The following is an 18,577-nucleotide window of genomic DNA, read 5'->3' on the forward strand; positions in this document are numbered from 1 at the left end:
CCACCCAAACGGCACTGAGCAACCTGTGAAGACCAGGGCATGCTGCTCTATCAAATATAACCTTAACGCACCATCAACACGAAACTGCAACACATTTGAAGTATAAAATACAGCATGCCTGCTGAAGTTACACTGAGCCATCCTTTCAACTGAGCAATTTAATTTATTTTCTCATCCTTTGTAATAGTGTACTTTTTGCTGTGTTTCCTTTCATCTTGCTCTATTTTCAACAGCTTCATTTCCATGTCCATCTCTTCTCCTTTTCCTCAGCATTCATTTCTAATCAACAAGTGTTAACTCACCCCTTAGGTCCCACCCTTTTCTACTATCTGCATTCCAATTACCTGGAATAAAAAATAAACTGAATACAAGAAGGGGACATCATTTGCTTTTGCAAAGCCATTGCTTAAGGCTTTTTTCCTTCTTTTCTATTACACTTCCAGTTCAAACTAATTCAAACTTTTGTGATATTAAGTTGACAGAAGTAGGGTTAGAAGCCCTGCCTTTTCATCCATGATAGATTAAACAAAGCATTTAAACATCCCTGATGTTTATGTGATTACACAACGTAAATACATGTGTTTAGATACTCTAGATTCAGACCACAAGTGTAACTACTGTTTCACTTTAAATCTCTAGATGGCTTTTCTGCCCATTTTTCTACACAAAGATGACTCTTGTACTTCTTGTCATCCCTCTCCAGGCCCCTAATAACTTGAGAACTCACTAATTCTATAGAATGGTAACAGAGGAATAAACATTTCAAAAACATCAAATTTCTTTGTGATTCAGGAAAGTTGGTAGCTGAGCAGATTAGTGCTACCTCTAATGAAACACTACAGAATGATTTCAACAGTTAAGCAGTTAGCAAGGCAAGAGTGGTAACCTACATGCACATACATGCTTAACTCTCAGCCAGATGCAGGATATGTCTCTTGTCCATTCTGCAGCTGGAAAATATGGTCAGTGCAGAGCTGAGCAGTTTCTCTTGTGTGAGTAAAGCAGATGTTAGGAACACCATAGATATTATAAAGGGAAGGGAATATCATACCGCGTGGCTTGCTATGCATATAGGGGAGAAGTGAACTTACTGCAGAAGGAAGTGAGAAGTACAGAGGAAGGGCAGGAGGCCCCATGCAGCAGAAGTAGAACAGAAATCTGAAGGAAAACAGCCTACGTTAGTCCTAGTGTTCACTGAAAAACCTCCATGTTCCTTGCACACAAAATGCTGCACCTTTACATCCTCAAAACCTTCTTGCTTACTTCACAAACAAAATTGCAAAGAAAAATTTCAATATAGGACTGTTAAGACCATTTTTAAATTAGAGAGTCATCCATCTTGCCATATCACAACTGGAATCTGCAACATCATGTGAACTAGGAAGGTAAATCATTCAGTTCGGTGGTTTTCATCATCTAGGGAATAACTGCATATAATAGATGAATCCTTAATAGCTACCATAGGTATATATGTTATAAATGCTTGATTATTGCTCAGAAATAATTGAAGGCTCTAACATAAAAAGCAGTAGAGAAGTTGGAAGTGTGCATGTCAAAATTTTGCATCTTACCTTTCAGCACTGAATGCAGACTCTGTGTCAATGTATACCACAGCCCCATCCAGTCCTCCCATGCTTACAGGTAGCGTAGCCAGCACACTCATCATAATACAAAACTGAGTTTTGCCACAACCTGGAGGGCTTGTTATCTGTAACAAAAAAAAAGATTAGTAACATGAGCAAGAAATGTCACACTCATTTTACCCTAATTCTACTTTTAACTGATGCCCATCAGCCAGAATGCCTCAACTTCTGCTCCTCTAGTTACCAAAGCAGACAGCCACAAAAAGATAGAATATGAAGCCCACAAAGAGCAATTTGTAGTTACTTTTGGATCTGTGCCTTGCTTGTGTCTAACTCATCACCACCAAAGAATAAATAATTGTTCTTCAGATGCAGCATTTGCTTACACTTTCTTTTCTACCTTCCTCTTTCTACTTTGTTATATCTTATATCTGAGGTCCCCTACTCTTCCCCTCCTCTTACTCCCTAACAGAGCCACAGCCAGTTACCCTGCATCTCTTCCTCTGTGCTACCTTCTAAAATAGAGCAGAATTAAAAAATTCCCTGTTGACATTCACATGACACCAAACAACCTTTAAAGCTGCAAAAGAAATCAAAAGCCATTGAGTTCACAGATGTAAGTCATTGCTCAGAAATTATCATTACCTTGGTTACAATCAGGTCTCACCTGGAAATCACAAGGATGATAGCTTAAACCCTGTGAAGTCTGAATGTGCAATACGAACCACGCCTATACAGCAGAGAGACTTTATCCTCCCCAGAGACTACCCTCATGCTACAATGTAACAGGAAGCAAGTTTTAGCTTAGCATACTACATGAAATTTACTTTACAGCATGTGTTTTGTCATTGGTGTTAATTCCCTATCACCATATTTTAGCATGAACACCATTTAATGATTCAGATCAGCATGCCAATGTTAAGCTTTCACCTGTGCTTACTAAAAGCTTACTGCAGTTAAGCAGTATTCAAAAAGAACATTTAATTTGCGTGAAATGCTTCTAGTATGATTTTGATCCAAGACCAAAACCACAAGGATCAAAAGAACACATTGCTTGATGAGATCCCCAGTTTCTGAGAGCAAGACTTTTTTGTACTAGAGATGGCACTAGGCTGTTCTTTATCCACAGCACATTTTAGAGATGGCAAATGAATCCCAGGCCCTGTGTTCAGATAATCATGTGTTCATTAGTACTACAGAGCTTCTGAACAGAATATCACACTGCCACTGCTTCTGGGAAGGGAGATGATGGTGTTTTTAATAATAATATGGCTGAAAAAAACGTTAATAGAAAGTAGAAGTGAATTTAGGCACTAAAAATTTAAACTGTTCTCATTCCAACCCCAGTAGGGACTAAATAATAATGCAACATAAACCCCTTCAATATACACAGCAAAAAAAAAAAAAAAAAACATATACCCCTTCAAAATACACAGCACTGCCATAACATTTGTTTGTTCTTTTTTTTTTTTTTAGGTTGTGTTTTAATTTAAAAAAGAAAAATTCTTACAGTTGACACACAGATCAAATGAAATTGATTTTTGAGCCAAAGTGCGCAATAGATTTTAAGCACAAACACTGTTGCACCTCAGTATACAATAACATTGCTATGGTTGCACTTTAAACAGCAGCAGCCTGATGTGGAACAGGAAATTTACAGGGAAATACTGAGGGACTGCATTAGCTACTGTCATGTTCTTTAGTTAAAAGCTCTCTAATTACTTTTGTCTTTAAACAAGGCCTGAAAACCAATCTTATCAGTCAATCCACTTCAAGCTTCCACACAAGGAAAATATTAGATGACTTAAATGATTAGAAGCACACACTACGTTTAGCGATTACAGATCAGGAATTAGTCATATTTATGCAATTATCCATCCTCCATCCATCATACTTAAGTTACAAAATGCTGTACCAACAATAGCTGCCACATTTTAACAAAGACCCAAAGCATATATAACATTTGAAGAAACAATACACATTTCTTAGACTGTAATAGTCAAGGAGTCTCACCAGCTGCTTCTAATTAAAATTTGAAATGAACGAGAGAAGGGCATCAATCCAGTTGCTAAATTAAAATATTTGGACAACTGTGAGGAGACCTCATAAAAACATTTGTAGTTTGAGCCCTGCCTGGGAGGTGCCTTGGAATTTATTCAACATTTATTTCAATGGTTGATGCAGGAGTAAATTCAGCAGAGATGCTGTAAACGTGTCTGAGAATTTATGTATCATGTCAGAGAAAGACAGGGAATATTGCTGTATTAGCTAGTATAAGAAAGCAATCCAGTGGAGGAAGAGAGGATTTCCCTTCCCCAAAACAAGAACAATTCATCTTTTATCAGCATTCCTTTAAAGGGCATTTACATGCAATTTAAAATAATCCACAACGAACACTTTTAATGAACTATCACATTTTATTATGGTTACCACTGTTTCAGTGAATGTTTTGATCAACACAATCTTCGTTCAAAAAAAAAACAAAAAACACAAAACTTAAGTTAAGTGCCTGTAATGCAATTTGAAATGAACGTCTGCAAAAAGCTTGCTCAGTTTGCTTTACTCTGAATTTGCTTTGAAAATCAGAAGTCTGCCAGACAGAAATGTGAAGACTACAACAGTTTTTAATTTACCTCTGTCTAGTAAAATATACTTTTATTTTTCAATAAGCTATATATTATTTTCTCTGGCTCTTCTGTCGGGTTTGGATCAAGTCACAAGGAGCTAATTCTTCGTCAGCTACCCAGGGATTAAACTCTTCAATATTCACGAAATCATTACTTTAATTTTTCCTCAGAGGAGTTGGCCAAAAGTTCTGACATCTGACCACAAAGTTTCAGTTACGATTTAATTTCCAACTTAAAGCCTAATAGCGGTTTGGGGAAAAATGGTCTGAGACAGTGAAAGGCAAATCAAATCCCTCTGGCACTCAAAAAGCAAGCGGCTTTGGCTGTAGAAGATACCAGCAGAACTCAACCCTGTGGCTCATGCATTCAAATTCCAAGTTTCCAACCACCCTCACTGCTGGGTAAAGTAACAGGAAGACGACAATTTAGCCCCACCAGTCAGGAAGTGTTACACACAACACACTTTTCAAGAGAACTTCTCTCAGACTTGGAGCATCTGCCTATTAACAGAACTACCAAAGAGCAATCTGCTGGTCAGCTATGCTCCAATAAGTTACAAAAGAGAAAATTAGAAAGACTAAGCTCCAAAATCGCTTGAATCTAAACAGAATATAACTGGAAAAGCATTCACAAGCTACTGTACAGCATCAAAACAGCGGCAGACACTTGATTTCTACTAAAATTTCATCTAACGATCACAAAGAATGCTTGCTGCCAATTTTGAGACTACTTCAGATCTCATGACTTTTGAGAAAATGCCTTTAATAAAGCCTGATTCTGGAGTGACATTAAGTGAAAAAATGTTCTGCAGAGTCATTTGCCTTTATGCTGCCTTTATGTTTGCTCGTAATACTTTCCCGAATCACTTTACAGATTTGGCAAAAGAAAATGAAATGAAAAGAAATGAAATGAAAAGAAAATAAACTGCAATTTATTTATCTAAGACATAGTTCCTAAATTCACCTTCTAATTTCTGATGTCCACTTAGGTCTCCAAAATATTTCTGATTGACAACACTGATGCATATTCCTGTTTAAACTGGTGTTGACACTGCAACCATGACCATGCTACACATGGAAAGGCTTAGTGCTTGCAGTTCTGGTCTGATTCATGAGATACCTCGTGGAGACATCAATATTTTGATCACTTAGTGACATCACATATACAAGATAACTTGATTAGGAAGGTCTCTGCCTTTTTAATACAAACATGTTAGAATACGAAAAATCCAAACCTTTTGTTCTGAGAAAAACTTTCATATTTTAAAGTGCAAAGGCTATCCTAACACAGCAGTGTTCTTACAATAAATTGGCAACGAAGCTAAACCTAAATATGAACAAAATATGAATTCTGACACATCAATGTAAATTCGTGGACACAATTTTAAACGTTTTTATGAAGATTTGAATGACGTGTAGTCCGGTAAAGCATATACAAAAATAAATACTCAGAATGTTTAAAAAGTAATATCCCCTCGTTACATAAAAGCTTAGAGTTCCCACTAGAGCAGGAACTGTTACAGTTTAAACCCAGTGCTGCTTAAATTCCAATATGTTTGAAGTCTCTATTAGATTCACAAGTGATTTCTATCTGAGATTAAAACCTATTGACTACAAGCTAGTTTGACTACAGGGCATGGAAAAAAAATATTTTCCTCATTATAACATTTTGCTAACTTCTCACTTCTACTCCTCTACTGTGGCAATTTGCAAGTTGAAATTTGACAAAGAAAAACATTTGGTAAGGATTATTAAAGTGTCTGAGGAAAAAATGGTTTCAATCTGTCTGAATTCAGAGCATGAGACACATATAATATGAATTTTCCACTCATTTCAAGTGCACAGATTAGTTCAGAACTTTACTGTAAGAAGACAAGTAAGAACAATGTCCATCTAGCTCTGGATTCTTTTTCTAACAAGGGCTTAAAACAGATGGTTGTGAAATAACATAAGAAGAGGGCACGCACCCATTGATACTCCCTCCAATGCAGACATTTCTCCATCTCCATTTGTGGCTCACAGACTTCCTAAGCCATAGATTGTGCCTTTCTAGTTTTATAATACTCAGTGACTCCTCTAAGCATCTATACAAATCCTGTCCTTCCAGATAATAGAAGCTGCACAACTTATCACTTTCTGCAAGGCAAAAGAGATTTAAAGTGCAAGAAGATGTAGCGCTCTCTTCTTCTGAAAGGAAAGTTCCAAGCAAAAAAAAAAAGTAGTATTGCATTCAAAAGCCAGAGTGACTGTTAATAGCTATACGTATGCTATATTATAATGTATGCACATATAATGCAAGCCTTAATTGCAGCGTCTTTTCAGAAAAGAATGCATTACGTATTTGTTTTAACGATTAGTTATACTTATATATAAAAGCTCTGTAAAGTAATTTTCATGCCTATCCACTTGATACTTCTGCCCTAGTTGCTCCGCATGCCTTTCTGAAAACCCATGACTTGCTGAAGTCAGAGTGAGTAGTTATTAAAATCAAGACCAATTCCCGATCCAGCACCTTGTGCTCTGATCACTAAACCACACTCCTCCTTTCACCATAAAATCCATGTAATAATCTCCTCTTTTTTTCTGGGCAAATTTTCACTCATTTTTAATAGCGAAATAGGTCACCAAATCTACTTTTTGTTGTTGTTTTCTTACTTAACAGGCTGCAGAAATATACCAAAGTGTAGCCTTTATCAATTAAAAAGCCCACACTTCTAATCCAAATTTTTTGTTCATTGTGTGTTTAATGAACCTAACACAAGGTGGTCAAGCGTGTAAGACTTCTAGGTGTGGTGTGCAACTACAGTAAAGTACATTGGGAAAAAAAATTACCTCTGTGAGGGATCCACAGGGCACTCCACCATGCAAGACTTTATCCAAGCTATGCAGTGTGGTGGATAAAAAAGCTGAAGAGGGATTGACAGACCTCCTTACTTTCATTTCATAAGCCTACAACAGGAGAAAAAAAACAACACAAGATTGAAAAGGTTTTTTTTTTTGTTGAAATAGAAAACTTGTCACATTTGCTTTTGTTAACCTAGACTGACTTAACATTTGCCAATAAGTAAACAATTCCCATCTTCAGTTACAGTCCCCTCTTTTCTCATCACCCTTCCTTGCATTTATATCCCATTTATAGCTCATAGAACAAATTTCAAAGTTCACTGTGTCTCTCTCACCACAATATTAAATAAGGTTTTTATAATGATGTTTCAAAAGTTCTCTCTGTTCCCATTCAATGAGGCTTGCTTTCAACCCATAAAATTCCAGCTTTTACATAAGGGAACACCATGTTATTAGTGACCAAATGCAGAATATTCACAGTGAAACCTAAAACCAAGAATTCCCTGGCCAACATTCATTACCAGTTTGAAACTACCTGGGTTCAAGGAAAGGTTTGCTAAAGATTCTCAAGTCTTTGAACAAGTCTTGGCTTATCCTTTCCAGTTTTGAGAGGAAGGCACGTCAAGAAGACAGGTACAGAACTGAAAAGAGTTGAATTTCTAATTCTTCTGCTAACTAGAACTGGTCCAAGATCAGAATTTAGTTCATAAAAATTATTTTCATTTGGGAGACTGAATCAAATCCAAAGAAGAAATAAGAAAATGGAAGTGCTGATCTGGAAGCTCCAAAAGCTGCTTCTGAAAGGAACAAGTCCTCCTTGTACCTTGCAGACCTCTGCTAAAACTAACACATTCCTCAATCACTGAGCATCAGGCATTTGATTTTAAAAGGAACAATGCAAGATGTAAAAGTTGTTGCTCCAGTCACAATTAAAAGTTCCCAGAGGTTTCAGACTCCTGGCCTAATGAGACACTCTTGAAGCCCTGTCACAGCATACTGCTATACCCTAGCTTGACTAACTGCTTGAGAAAACCTGATTTCTCTAACCTTGAGAGAAACATGGCCATCAGATTTACCCCAGAAATTAAAGGAGATTTTCTGTATTTCTTGGCCTGTTCTAAAGTTCTGTTACCAGGGCTTCCAGTGTCATATTTGGACAATGTTTTCCCTTTATTTATAATTCCTTTTACCTATTTTTCTTTTAAAGGCAAAGATCTTGTCAAACCTTGCTACATCAATCATGATGTTACCTCAGTCACTCTGACCTGAGGTCCATTTGAAATCCAGCATTTGCAAAGATTCAATTCATGCTCTTTAAAAACAGCTAACATCTCTGGTTCTTGAAGTGCAGCGCTGTATTATATGCACTTGCTTATTTGGTCATCTATCACGTCTTAACAGTTCTTGACAATTGCCATTTGATAAACTTCAGTGTCTGCCAAGCTTCTCACCAAAGATATATTTTAGTCCAAAAACTTGACTGAACAGTGATACGTAAGTGATGGGCAAAGGCAAGTGCTAGAAATCTACTTAACACGCTTCCACCTATCTTCAATTTATTGATGATTATTAACAGTTATCTGTATCAAACTAAAGCCCTCCACAGATTTTAATATTAAAGTATTACCTTGTGCAGTCAAACAGACATCACAAATTGAGATCACTCCATTCCCAGATACAAAGATAAGTGACATAATTTAGCTTTTCCCCCAGACAAAGTATTAAAAAGAGAATCAACACAAACTTACTGTCTGCATTTTGGGAGCACAAGCGAGGCTGACTTGACGAAGAAGTTTTTGCACATTTCTGTAGCTCTGTCCCGTCACTTTCATTAGCTCCAAGAGTGAAAGACACAAAAAGTCCTGAAAGAAGATAAAACGGTTCAGAGACCTAAAGGCAGAGGTTGAGGCTAGGAACTACCCTGATACAATTTATACACTACTAGCATACATTTCAAAGGCCAGACTTGCCACTTGTGCTGTCTTCTGCAGTATTTTGTTACACCTCCTCTACTTTTTTCTGATGCCACTCAGGCTATACCAAAAGAAACTGTATTCATATATTAAAGCACACAGCATCAGGGATTAACAATTTAAGAACCGTGCAAAGAAGTTGCAACATATACTTCTCTGCCCACAGAAGTCCTCACTACCTGAAAAATATTCAGAGTACACTGCATCTTCTAGATAGCAGTCCTACAGCTAGATTCTGTACTTATCACGAACACTATTGAAATATATAAGGCCTCTTGCTGTCTTTAGACAAACATTTGTAACAACTTCAGAACTGATTAGTGAATCAACCCAAATCTGATAGTATAATTTTACAATATATTCACATACACTAGATAATGTAGCATATGTGTTTTTTTGTGGAGAGCTCTTAAATGGATGCCTTGCTCCATTCAAGTAGCAGCTGCATGCCTCTGCTGAAATAAAGCACCTCCTGTTTTTTTAGAAGGCAAGATAGTACATACAAGATTAAATGTCTTAGTCATTTACCATTTTAAAGCTACATTTTTACAAGGCAGCAGCTAGATGGAGAGTGAAATGCCCACAGAAAATAAAGCTCCATGTAGATTAAATTTAAAATAAATAAATAAATCCCAAGCCATAAAATAACCTTTTCACCTGACAGGTAGTGATCTGATACCGACTCAGCCTTTCGCACAGCTCTTGAGACAGCTTTGCTCTTCTCAGTTTCTTTGCAGCCATACTTCCCAGTCTACAGGGCAAAACAAACAAGTTTTTGAGAATTGCTTGGAATATGGCAATGCAGACAGCTATAGCCTCCCTTTGCCAAAGAACAGGAAGGAAGGTGTGTATAAATATAGGAAGCCTATGCTACATTGTATTACTGCTCAGAAGATAGATATGTTGAGTTACTTCTCCTCCTATTTGACTGTGTATGAGGCCATGCCAATCAGAACAGAAGAACCAGCAATGCCTGTATGATATTGGTTTCTGGGAAACAAGCAAGCTGGAAATTACTGTGATGAGCCTCTGAATAGCAATGGGAGCAACTTATGTTATTCTGAAAAGCAATGAGGTTATCTTTGAACAGTTTAACGTGAGCTGTATGGTAACAGCAGTGAGCATTTAGACCTGGAATATCGACTGAAGCACAACGCTGGGCTCAGGTGAGCAAGAGAGCGCTCATCACGGGCACTGAGAGAGCAGGGATGCAAAGAGGAGACACCAGGAAGACCAAAGGCCTGGAAACACGCTTCAGTGTGCGAGATTCAAACTACTCCAAGAACCCGATAACCTCCTGGGCAAGCTTATGGAAAGCATGCTGACAGAGAGAGCTCTGCTTTAACCAATAACAGAACCAGAGGCCAAAGCTAGGGACACGAAGACCCAAACGACACGGTAAATAATATTTTGTTCGACACATGGCAAAACAGAAACAGCTCTGGCAGCCAGCTACGAGCCGTATCCATCGCTTCCCGCTTCAGGAGCCTCCGAGTAGCTCCGAAAAGCCCTAAAACTGAAGTATGCAGCAGCTAAGGTTATGGCTACCAACCCTTCGCGCCCCAGCCCGCAGCTGCCTGCATTTGGGGCTATTTGGGGCCGTTTTTGTGCCTTTTTGTGCCGCTCCCGCCCCTCCTCACCCCCCCGCCTCACCCGGCCCCACTTTTTCAAAGCGCCGCCGCCGCCGCCGCCTCACTGAGGCGCAGCCCCCGGGCAAGGCGCCCGCCCGCCATTGGCTCCGCTCCCGCCAATCGGCCGCAGCCGTGAATGCAGGCGGCGCGCGGGGCGTGCCGGGAGTTGTAGTTCGTGGGGGGCGGGCTGGAGGCGGGGGGGGCGGCCGTGATGGCGGGGGCGCGCCGAGGGCGGGCACGACCCCGTCCCCGCCGCCTGGTCTCTGTTCTCCTCGCTTTAAAAACTGGCCTGCCAGTTATTACAATAGAACTTCTTCCATGTTTTAACTAGGAATTCCTACAGTGTGCATAGAAAGCAGCTACAAAAGTTCCAAAGCTACAAAGAAACCCTTCTGCGGGAAGGGTGCTGCACACACGCTAATTTGTTAATAAAGAACTTGGGGTTACAGCTTCGTGTCTTCAGATGTGAGGCTCAAACTAATGGTCTTACGCCAGCTCCGTGAGAAGTGCCTGCTGACTTTGAAGGAGCTATTTTTCTGTAATGTGAATGTAAATGGCAGAGTTAGTCATCAAACACGAGACTTCCATGACTTCACTGATGTCCGTAGGGTGAGCGTTCCAACTCGCTCTGGTTTATGCTAGAAAACATGGAAGTTTGTGTTTTAGATACGCTGTCTGTGGAATCTTACGTTCTAGACCATAACCTAACTGAAGAAAAATATGGACTAATGCTATCTGGGACATTTACTGAAGTCCTGTGCACTGAGAAGCGAATGGCTGTTTTTTTGTATTAATAAACAGCGTTACAGTGAAGCTTCAAAATAACACTCCAGCCATTTTTCCGAAGTAGCAAGCAGGAGAAACATAGCAAGAAATAGTGCATAACAAGAAGGCGATTGTCATGAAATGCCCAACAACCATAGCATCAAAAAGATTCGCTAGAATCAGTGGTTCAGTCATACACTGAAAGGAGCTCAACTGCCCAAAGAAGTCCAGGGGGGTTAAGAAGCTGCACGGAGAGTAAGCAGCACATACAAGAGCTACTGAGGGCTTATTTAACAGCTAGCTGAACAGGGAGAGGAGATGAGATGGAGAGAGAGCTCCTCCTGGTGGAGATTGTCTTTAGAAGTTGACTTGAAAAATGGAAGTCGCGATTGAGAAAAGGTGGCTAAAGGAAAGGATGGCTGTTGCTGTGGAGTGGTTTCAGTGGAAAGAAGAGGGCATGACTATTCTATTGCCATTCCATTCCTCTGTTATGGAATTCTATTTACTGCTTGTTAAAAAAAAAAAAAAAAAAAGAAAAGCAGGAGCCCCAGCTTTGATACCAGAGGTCGTGAAAGAAGTGATATTGCCTTGATGACCTTTTTTTCTCCCACAAATGGAGCAGGTTATCCCCTTTACCTCCAGACCAACAGCCTTCCTTCCCATCTTCCACAAAAGCAGAGTACCTGTATTAAACCAGAGAACTGTTTGGGGACACTGAGCAAGGCAAACAAATCTTATCAGCCAGCTTGTTTAGATTTGTAAGCAAAACTAAGACACCCTGTCGTCTCTCCTGCAAGTTCTTTGCATCACGATTCTCAGTGGAGTCACAGCTGTTCCCCTCTTCACTTCTCATATAAACATTTAAATCTGCTGGAAATTAATCATGCATCATCTTCTCCACGTGACTTGAAAAAATCAGTATTATATATCCAGAGAAGTGTTCTTAAACACCAGTTTACTATCAAAGTTCTCAAGCAGCAACACAGTAGGCAGCTTCACAGCTCCCACATGTTTGAGCAGGACATTGGTCACTGGGGAATCGGGACACTCTGCAAACAGAGTGCAAACACCGCTGCTTCGTGACCTTGGCCAAGTTCTGTAATGATAGGGTATCTGTTTTCCTTCTCATTTTCGGTTTTACGTATTTAGACTGTAAACACAGCAGTGAAAGAAACTGACAGAATTATGTGCCCAGCGTAGCACAGCAGGGCTCTGCTCTAGTCTAAGCCTTTAGCTGCCCCTGGAACTCATAATAAGGGATTAATAAAGCTGAGAGATTATTACTTTATAAGACTGAGACTCTACACATTAATTTAAGACAGTCCTTTAAGCTAGCAACGCTGGAGCAAGACTGTTACAGAAAGATGAAGCATAACAGCAACAACAAATGAAGTCTCATAGAACCAGAGTGCTCTAACATCAAACACACCAATTACAATAAAATCGGGAATGGTGATTAGCTTGCTAATAACCAAACCAAAAGGAGCAAAACCTGATTTGAAGGGTGCAGGATGAAATCCTTATCAGTTCATAACCAAATAAATACTCAGCAGTTGAGTAATTCTGCAAGGCTCCAGAATCCAAATGATAATGGCAAAATACTTCCTTCCTGGAAAAAGAATCCACAAAAAAATAACAATAAATAAATAAAATGAAATCTTCCTGTAACCCAAGACAGACTTCTCTGTGTAACTTCAGACAACAGTTTGGCATTCTGGAACATTTCAGATCATTAATTTCTAAAACAGCATCAGCCTGCTGATATTGACTTAATTCTGCAGTTTCATTACTGTTTTCCAACTACCAGTTATTGCTTTAAAATTAGCAGTGTTCCCCTACCTCTGTGAAAGGAAAACATCTTACGAGAGTACACTGTATGAGAACACAGCAACAACTCTGACTCACGGCAGTAATTCATAGAGTAGTTTTCCACCTTATGCTTGCTGACTAGTGTCTAATTAGCCTAAGATATTCTTACTCCTTGGTAATACCTACTTGATGTCTAACACATTCTTAAAAGCAATCCATGTGCTCCTGAGACTGGAAAGTGATTATAGCCCAGCTCGTGCTTTCCTGGCACTCAAGTCCCAAGAGGTTGCTCAATAACAGCATACAAAGGAACCACCAATGAAGTATTCTACCCATTACTACCTCCCCAAATGAGATGGACATTTTCTTCCAACTCTTCGATGTTTCCTTCATCTCAAAAAGGGAATTGGAAGGATCTCCCAAGGAAGCCCTGGTTAAAAATACTTTATTTTCTATATGTACTTTATCAGAGCTTTAGAAAAGACACCTCAGTTGAGACTCCCTGATGTATCTGCTGTAGGGATTGTGTAGAGGGAAAAGAAAACATCCTTCAGTTGTTCCTACAAACTCCTCAGCTCAACCTAATTGTTATCACTGGCTATAATAAACAGACTGAGAACAGACCTGTGAAAAATTAGCCCATCTTCTCATTCTGGATAATTCTCCCTCCCCCTTTGCTCTGAACAGTCTGTGGACCAGATAAGTGCCTCTCCCCAGGCAATTAACCTTTTTTCTCCTGCTCAGGAAGGATTAAAACCAATTACAATGAATCCTCCTCAGGTATTAGTGAGGACCTGTCTGACCACACACATTTACACCCATGCAAAAGAAGCTTATCTCTCAGGACAATCAGAAGGCATCTCTCCATTTCCTACCTCTCCAGTCATGCTGCTGTGAGAAAGGATTCAGAGTTACCCACCATCCCCAAAACCATTTCAGAAATGTTCAGCACCAATGTAGAGTCTTTGAAAGAGAGCATCTGTACCTCCTACCCTTTTTCCAGAACAGCAGAATAGCCACCTTTGCTGCTATCACAGGCAGAAGCACAGACCCACCTGCACATTACAGCTTTGAAAAATTCAGATGCATTTGCTTTCTGCCCAAATTACAGGAAGCAAAATGAGAAACCTTGGGGATTATTCCACTTTTAGATTGTACTCATCTAAGCAGATTGCCCTCCAAGATCAGCTTCCTACTTCATTTAGCTTTTTCTGGTTAAAGGGACAGCAGGAGCCATTCAAGTCTTTGGGCTTTTTACATTTCCCTGTTAAGTTTCTGTTAAATGAGAAGGCTGTGAACCAGCAAAGCAGCAGCATAACAATCCACAGGGAGTTGTTGTCATCTTTACCAGTACATGCTAAACCCAATTTAGCATGAAGCAAACCCAACCTCATCCTGCCTTTCACCTGTGCCCTACCAGCACCCCTTTTTTACTGTCTTGCCTTGAGGTTCTGTGTACTGAGGTGCTAAGCTTGTCCCAGTAGCAATGTTGCATTTAGCAGGCCTTGCCACTCTCACCACTCATCTCCTGGGTTGCTGAGGTAGGCTAAGGAATGGCAAATTTTGCATCAGCAGGCCTTTAGGAGCATTGCACAAAGAAGACAGTATCTGAGTGAGGTAATCCTCAGGTCTCTACTGCAGCTTTCCCCTGCTAAAAGCATGGAACAACTGGAACATATCCTGCTACTCAGAAACCTGAGCTACATTTAGGCTTATGTCCTGTGAAGCAGATTTGTTTCGCAGTGCCCAGCTATGGAGCCAAATTCAGTAGCTCAGTGGTTCCCCTTTGATCAGCTCAATTCTCCAGGGATGCGCGCATCCAGCAAGTAGTGCTGTGATCCCTCACAGCAGCCAGCCTCCACTGAGAAGCAGCAATTACACCAGAAAGATCTAAGCACTTCACAGGGATCAGTAGAAAAACGCTGTGCACCTCTTGTAATAACACACTGAATCAGGCAGCAGTGAAATGAGTACCTGCGGTGCCTGGTTTTAGTGGCTCCGTTAGGACATCTGCTCCCTTCAGGTACAGCCCTCGCTCCCTTCACAGAGATCTGCACTGGAGAAGAAAGACAACAGGAGCAGGTGGACACGACAGAGAGAGGAGCTTTTTTGCATGGACAACATCAGCAGAGAAGGGCAGATCCCAGACACTCATCTCTGTGCAGCTGCCAGAAATGGTGGTGCCCTTGAAAAATAGACAAAATCATTCAAGCACAATGTCAAAAACAAACCCTGATGTGAATATTTTTGTTCAGCTCACTGCCCAAGGAGCATGTCCAAATCAGCAATTGTAGTGAAAGCCCTTCATTTTTTAGAAAAGAAGTCTTCACTTTGTGATGTCGCAGATTAATCACTCTGATAACCCAGCAGCTGAACTGAGCCCAGTAGCTCTTATTTCAAACAACAAACACAAACCAGCAAGCAAACAAAGCCTGGAACATTTAATTCCATGAATCGTTTCAGTCTGGGGCCTTTGGCTCTTGCATGCTTTTCATTCTAGTCCTTTCTAAAGATATGAATGAGAGCCCTATTGCTGGGACTACAAAGGTAACTGCTCCAAACAGAGTCCTGACTTTCTCATCCTCCCCAGATGTTGCTGAACTGCTTCTGAAGGTGGCTGGAAGAGAAGAAATCACCAAACCTGGGCAGAAAAAGCCAAAGAAAGTCTCCGCTCCCAGAGTCTTTGTGCCTTACAGTGTTCTCCCGAGCCCTGAAGGAATGAGACATCTTCATGCCTTGAGACTGAACGTTACTCACCCTCACACGCTACCTACGAGGATCTTGGCAGACTCCAGCAAGATCAAAACAGGGACCTGATGTCCTGTGTCTCATCAGCGTTCAGGAACAGATGCAAGAGATCTCTTAAAGGATAATTATAGAAGAATTTACCCACAGAGGAAAGAAGACATTCAATTAATTCTGTGGTGATTATTTTTTACCTTGAAGCATGGCAGTTCTTATCCGTTTTTCTGGGATGAGCACACAGCAATAATATATTCGAGCATCACCCCAGGACTCCACTAACCACAAACTCAATTACTATAGAGAGCATCCAGGCAAGCAGGTCTGCTGCTCACTGCTTGGGCATGATGCCATAGCTATGATCACATTATCCTCACCCTACATTGACTACCCACGGCAGATTGATTTTAGTGTCACAGCTATTTTTTAAATCGCTGCAGCATATTATGTTAAATGAACAATGCAGCACATTGAGCATATACTTAATTGGAGTAAAATAGGACATTTGTACAGCAAGAAGCTGAAGGCAAGATTAGCAGTTTTGCTGAACCAGGGTCCTATTAATTGTCAGATAATTCAACTATTGTTTTAGATGGTCTTTAGAATATAGATTTATAAATCTGCAGGAAGCATCTCAGTCAGTCCAATCTATTCCAGCCTTTCAGGGCATATTTTTCCCAAACCTTAGGAGTTTTCACACCCAAGAGGGAAAAATCATGAAATGAGAATACTCCTGACCTTGCAACATACAGTGCACCATAAGGAAAGGTGCCTCTGAGATGACAGAAGATGGAGCCATCCTGCATTCATTAGAGCTGCACTCTCATGGCATCAGCAGGGACAGGTGTATCCTGGGCTGTGTGATTCAGCAGCCGTATGGCACCAAAGGTTTAATTCTAATGGCCTTCATTCAGCTTGCACCAGGAGCTGCCTGCATCCATCACCTCACAGCAGGGACTTGCCGACTCAGATACCAAGGCCAAATGATTTTTAAAAGCCTCCGATTTGAGCTGGCTTGATTTTAAGGCTTCCGACTTGAAATACTTTCAGCCCCAAGGGTGCACAGCTGTCATGCTTTCAACTGGAGCCATCTCAAAAACAGGGCAGAAATGTCCCAGACTGGTAAAACTTGAGTCATTCTAAATCTGTGGTCACTTTTCAAATATCTGGGCTTGAATGATAAGCTCAGGAATGTACACAAGTCTTCAGGGCTGGGAAATGGGCAGATGAGCGTGAGACTTGTTTGTCTTAATTCATAATATAGTGTTTAAAATAAATACTCTTTAAATATATCACTTTACTTCCCTTTTAAGTTGGTAAGGATCCAGAATAAGGTCAGTGAAGTGAATATAGGTACACAAGGAGAAAGTAAGACTAAGAACAGAATCAGGCTTTTGGGTATAAAAAATATGGACCATGGTGTTTTTACTGTTTCTTTCTCCCTGCTGTTAATCTAACAGGGAAAAAAAAGAAACGAGGAGGATGAATGAATGTCAGATGTGAAGAAAAATCTTTGGGCTTTCCATTTCCTATTATAAGGCAGGACTAGAATAGTAAGAAAAAGCAGCAGAGGTCAGGAATGAGATACAGCAAAGAAAAGCAGTGTGCAGACTTTTTTTTTTTTTTTTTTTTTTTGTCAGAGATAATGGACTCAATCTGCTGTGTATGAAAAGAGACTCTTGGAGAGAAAGGCCAGAAATAGCAGAAGGTTTTACAGGGCAAGGGAGGGGTAGTGTTATTGTGCTCGATCTATGTATGGTTCATTCTGAGGTTTCGTAGCTGTGTTTCTGAGAGCTTGGCATCTGCCACCCCACATCACCGTCTCTTACCTAACCCACGGAGCGAGCACACGTGCCCTGCTCTGCAGCCAGGCAGGAGGCAGAAGAGGAACAATCCTGGAGCCACCCCAGAAGCCAAGGCCTCTGTCTCCATCCCGTGATGCCCGAGGAGGGCAGATGTTTGGTTTCTGTTGGATTAAGCTTTTGGCTGGAGATTAGGCTTTGCTGTGGGTTAACTGCTGATCTTAACTGGATAGCTTTCCTATGGATCTGCCAAAAATGCCTAGAGTAGCACATAGGCTCTTTTCCTGCAATCTGTTAAAAATCTAAGTCAACAGATAACATCAAAATTACATATATTAAAATAAACGGAAAAAAATAGCTTGGGATAGGCATGAATTCCTTCCCTCTCTTCGCCATTACAAGCTTCACTTGCTTATCAGCACCACTGATCCCCCTTCTGCCTGTTCAGAACAGCAAGAAAAAGGAAACTGCTGCCACCCCGTTAGCCACAATGCTGTGGTATTGAGGGAGTGGAACAAGAGCAAGACTTTGTTCATATAAACGAAGGCAGGAGGACATACGTAACATGAAAATTAGTCACATTGCTTCTGAAGAACTCTGTCCTGGGCATACCCTTCAGAAACTCACTCAGTCCCAAGCCTGACAAAGGTTAGATCTGGATCCAAACGCCATGGCCAAACGTGGTGCTTCTGTTCAGTTTTCTCACTGGGGCAGCTCAATGAGTTACTGCAGACCCCTTGTTCCTGAAGAAGATGTCACAGGGATGTCCTGGCCCCCTGAGGCTGGGTAACACCATGCCACT

At 40.5% G+C, this 18,577-nt stretch overlaps 1 protein-coding gene across 21 annotated transcripts in view; it reads right to left on the reverse strand.

The window, feature by feature from the left end:
* Positions 1 to 18,577, reverse strand: part of RAD51B (RAD51 paralog B) — a 474,920-nt gene that overhangs the window by 415,849 nt on the left and 40,494 nt on the right. For 12 of the 21 annotated variants that reach the window (XR_011809709.1, XR_011809708.1, XR_011809707.1 and 9 more), the window contains 4 exons: positions 9,684 to 9,777; positions 8,802 to 8,915; positions 7,042 to 7,158; positions 1,572 to 1,708 (listed from right to left, as the gene is read on the reverse strand). Coding sequence is in view for 18 of the 21 variants with exons in the window: in XM_072038849.1 (XP_071894950.1) it covers positions 1,572 to 1,708; positions 7,042 to 7,158; positions 8,802 to 8,915; positions 9,684 to 9,777 (462 nt within the window). In the remaining 3 variants the exon portion in view is untranslated. The other 9 variants (XM_072038853.1, XM_072038854.1, XM_072038858.1 and 6 more) reach the window with 9 other exon arrangements.

This window comes from Anas platyrhynchos, chromosome 5 (assembly GCF_047663525.1).
Source record: "Anas platyrhynchos isolate ZD024472 breed Pekin duck chromosome 5, IASCAAS_PekinDuck_T2T, whole genome shotgun sequence".
Lineage (NCBI taxonomy): Eukaryota > Metazoa > Chordata > Aves > Anseriformes > Anatidae > Anas > Anas platyrhynchos.